This window comes from Amphiura filiformis, unplaced genomic scaffold (assembly GCF_039555335.1).
Source record: "Amphiura filiformis unplaced genomic scaffold, Afil_fr2py scaffold_151, whole genome shotgun sequence".
Taxonomy (NCBI): Eukaryota; Metazoa; Echinodermata; class Ophiuroidea; order Amphilepidida; family Amphiuridae; genus Amphiura; species Amphiura filiformis.
The window spans coordinates 115,749-120,372 of record NW_027305615.1 but is presented as its reverse complement, the minus strand read 5'-3'; the positions used below and the strand labels follow the sequence as shown (position 1 = coordinate 120,372).

The 4,624-nt window shown below is 41.7% G+C and overlaps 1 protein-coding gene across 1 annotated transcript; it reads right to left on the bottom strand.

Annotated features, from left to right (window-relative positions):
• Positions 1-2,573: 2,573 nt before the first annotated feature.
• LOC140145150 (craniofacial development protein 2-like) lies at positions 2,574-3,209 on the bottom strand. The gene has a single exon (XM_072166927.1). The coding sequence runs from the start codon at positions 3,207-3,209 to the stop codon at positions 2,574-2,576; it is 636 nt and encodes a 211-aa protein (XP_072023028.1).
• Positions 3,210-4,624: the final 1,415 nt, after the last annotated feature.

Here is a 4,624-nt window from a genome sequence, read left to right as displayed (position 1 = left end):
AATCCATAATAGAACTAAAAGACCCAGACTGAACCGTGATAAAGGGTTAGACATCGACCCTGCCTGAGACAACCTCCTGACCCCCCGGAACTAAGGGGCGGCACAACATCTTCAAGTTTGACGTCATTAACATCTGTGACGTCATCGGAGGTGTCCTAGTACTATATCACTAGCAACAACAATCTTCAGAGCAATAACATCCGCTGAAGACGCCGGTTGACCCGGTGAAAGCGCTCCGGTGAGTGTACCAAATTTGAATAGCGTAGAAGTATTTCTTGAAGTCACCTTGTCGCACCCTCGTTGGATAGATATCTTATCAATGTCCTTGTGGAGGCGGATTGTTGAAGTGCCCTTGCTGTAGATAGTTCACTGTTCAGCGATATAGAAAATCCCTCAGAGGTTTGGCTCTTCGACCTGTGACGTAACATCCGCTTCACAGGTCAACGAACTTTTGCCGCTTTAACATCAGTTGGCCTGATGATGCATCCGAGATATGATGTGAAATATTGCCACTCACAAAAACGTAAGTCCAGTAGATCAGATTATAATAATTTCATAGTTATTTTATACCTGGATGAATGGTAATCTTCATAATCGTACTTGCTGTAGATAGTATTTATTATCTGGATGTATCCAGGATGGACGCCTTGCTGTTTGAGGGCTGTGATGACTGCCTAGATCTCAATGCTATCAAAAGCTTTTTCGTAGTCAATGAATTCAAGGCACAGTGGCTGTCTATATTCACCCATCTTTTCAACAATTTGGTTGCTGACATAAAGGTGATCCATGGTAGAATAGCCGCTTCGAAACCCTGCCTGTTCCCAAGGTTGGTTGAAGTCAAGGATGTTGGTGATCCGATTTGTGAGAACTTTGGTGAAAGTTTGTAGGTGTTTGATAGTAAGCTGATTGGTCTGTAATTCTTCAAGTTTTTGATGTCCCCCTTCTTGTGGATGAGAATTATAAGGGCATTATTCCAACTGTCCTGTGTCTGGTTAGTCTGGATACATAATGTGAATAGCTTTGCAAGCTCTGCCTTTACTGCGCTGCCTCCATCTTCTCCTGGTGCTTGACCTCTTTTCATGTCATTGAGAGATTTTTCAACTTCATCCTCTTCAAGTGGTGGTTTATTTTCTTCTGCACTTTCAATGTCTATAATTGGTGGAGTTATTTGGACTTTGCTGGAGTAGAGATCTTGGTAGAACTCCTCTACCCGCTTGATGACTAGTTCTCTGTCTGAGATTATGTTTCCGTCTTCCCCCTTCAGGGCTATAATTTGAGATTTTACAGTGGCAAGTCCTTGCTTTATTTTCTTGTAGCTTTTGTTATCTTCAAGAGTTTTCTAGATCATCTTTGTGTTTTGTGCTCGGATTTCATTTGTCATTCGCTTCCTTATGGTTTTGCATAATTCTGTGTACTCAATATGTTGGATTTCCAATTGTGCTTTTCATTTCACGTCTCTTTTTCATCATTTCAAAAGTTTCCTTTGAAATCTTGTCTATCTTCTGTGAGTCTTTTTTCCCTACTGTCTCCAAAGCACAATCTAAGTCTCTCACAGACATCTCTTGAACAAATTCATCAGGACTGTTCCATAAAACTGTATATTTTTCATATACTAGTCCAAGTTAAACACACTTACGTGCAGACGTTTCGATAGCTACCAGCTATCTTTCTCAATGCTACTGTTGATGTGATGGTCGCTGTACAGCTGTTGTTGATCGCTGCTTGGCAACAGAGTTGCCAGACGAGTTCTCCATCAACAGGTCGTCATAGATGTGACTTAGGTTGTACTGGCCCTCGTCTCGGTTCATTGTTGCTCCTTGCTTTCTGATGGTGATGGCCTCCTTTATCCATCTTGTGTATTTATCACTCTCTTTTCCGACAATCCTTGCCTCCTCCCAATTGATGATATGATTATTGTCCACAACATGGTCAGTTATCGCAGATTTATGGATGGTAGATTGCGACGCTTTCCTGTTGGCTCAAGTGCGGATATGCTCAACTTTATCTGCCTCACTTCGATGTTCATCTAAGCGCTTCCCGAATTTTCTACCGGTTTCACCTATGTATGTGAGATCACAGTTTTTGCATGGGATAGAATAAATGACATCCGTAGAATTTTGCGGCTCGCGTTTATCTTTCGGATGGACGAGAAGGTTGCGTACAGAGGTGTGGGGTTTCATGGCGGCATGGATGTTATAAGACTTCATGACTCTAGCGACACGCTCAGACACCCCTTCCACATACGGTAATGTCACAAATCCGACCTGTTGATGGAGAAATCGTCTTCGGGATATTTATGGAAAAACCACCGTGAAACATCTCCGTGACTTAGAAAACTGTGAACGAAAAATCGCCCGACATCGCAACCATCTTGTTTACACTCTCAGATGCCGCGATCTAAGCCTCACTCCACCTAGCCTCAAAATAAAGTGCCCGATCAACACCAAGAAAGCCAAGGACATTATATTGCAAGCTCACAGACATCATTTACATCTAAATCTTCTACTTCATCCTTCAGGGGATCAAACTTGTTTTGCAGCTTCATCTGGAATTCTTCTTTGTTCTGATGTAGCTTATCCAGATTGACTTGCATCCTTCTTTTTTGCACAAATTTCCAATTTCAAGTTGATGGAGATCCTTGCTCTTACTAGTCTGTGATTACTTCCAGTGTTGAAGCGGTTTAGAACTGAGACATCTTTCACATTATTTGGTTCACTTGTCAAGATGAAATCAATTTCATTTCGATACAATCCATTTGGGCTTTGCCATGTCCACTTACGAGATTCGTTTTTCTTGAAGAAGGTGTTCATGATTTTTAAATTCTTACTTTCGATGAATTCTAGAAGCCGGCCTCCCCTTTCATTTCGCTCTCCCACACCATATTTTCCAAGCATGGTTTCATTTGAGTTTGTTTTCTTTCCTACTTTAGCATTAAAGTCTCCCATAATGATTGTGTGATTTGCTTTGTCTTGGTTGAGCAGTTCGTTAATTTCTTCGTAGACTTCATCTACATCTTCATCTGGGTAGCTGGATGTTGGCAGATACACTTGAATGATTTTCAAGGTTTGTCTTTTGGAGATTTTGATGATGACTTGTGCTACCCTGTCTGACTGGTTTTTGTATCTTACAATATTTGATGCCAAGTCTTTACGTATTAGAAAACCTACTCCTCCAGTGCTGCTATTTTCTTTACCCCTTGTGTAAAGCATGTGTCCACTCTTGAGTTTCAGAAGATTTTACCCTCGGCGTCTAACTTCGCATAGGCCGAGGATATCCCATGTGATAAGATCAAGTTCCTTTTCCAACTCATGAAGTTTTGGTTCACCACATTATATATATGTGCAAATGTGCAAGTTAATTCCTTTAGGGAGCCTGTCCTTTCCCAGTGATTCTTTGCACCCTCTACTCTCGCCTCACCATAACCGCTCCCGTGGTCAGGGACGCGAGAGCTGCTGGGGACTGAGGGCCGTTTCGTACTTTGTGCTGCTATATTAGTTGGGGGTTGTGGCCTTAACTCGTCACGCTAGCTGGCCACTGTTGCGGGTTGACGAGTGCTACGTTGATGATATCACTGATGATCACCCAGACATGATCTGGGGGTTATATGGTGCTACCACCCGGCAAGGGAATTAGCTGGCTGCCCACCCCCTCTGTTCTCCCGTAGGAGTGGATGTCAGTATACCTCTGACAACATGCCTCTGACGCTTTCAATATTGATTAAAGAGTTTAACTTCAACACTACACTTATTTTCGCTCACCTGGAACGTTTTCACTAGTTCGACTAGCGTCTTCAGCAGATGGTGATGCTGTGATAATATCTTGTCTACGATCGGAATATCCTTCACTGATGACGTCATATGATTGACAGAATTACGTCATAGGATCACCATCTGCTGAAGACCCTAGTCGAACTAGTAAAAACGTTCCAGGTGAGCGCAAAATAGTGTAGTGTTGAAGTTAAATTCTTTAATCATTTTTCTACCACTATGAATATCCACTCGTATGCTTTCAATATTCTTTAACGATGAATTATTGTCTCTGGCTACAATACAAATTATTGCTATGTGCTTGATTGCTTTTTGTAACGACGTTCACTGGAGGATATTTGACATACTTTTTGACCACAGCTTTTTGACGTTTGTGTCGTCTCATTCATCATTTTATAATAAAGTAAATGTGAAGAAACAAAATATTGTGCCTAATAATGGTACCCTCTAAATAAAAAAAAATGTCAAAATTACTCAATAAAATGTCAAAATTACTCAATAAAATGAGTAAAATAGAACTCAACTTGAGTACAATGTATTCAACATTGAGTTCTATTCACACGTTTTGTTGCTCTGTTCCGGATCTAGCATGGGTACCCAGAAAATCCCTGAGAACTCTCTCCCACGATCATGACGATAGGATGCATGTTCTGGCACTGTCACCTCTCAGTGATGGTGACTAGCCGGCAGAGGAAAACAGTTCTTTTCTGCAGCACCGACAAAAATAGAAAGGGGCTTCAGAGCGACACCTGTACAGATTAGTCTGCCTTGTGAGACCTTAGTCAACTTGCTTGCTGTTAGGAAAAGGAAATAGTCAGCACCCTACATATAGTCGGAATCGGAGGGCCGGTTCCAGG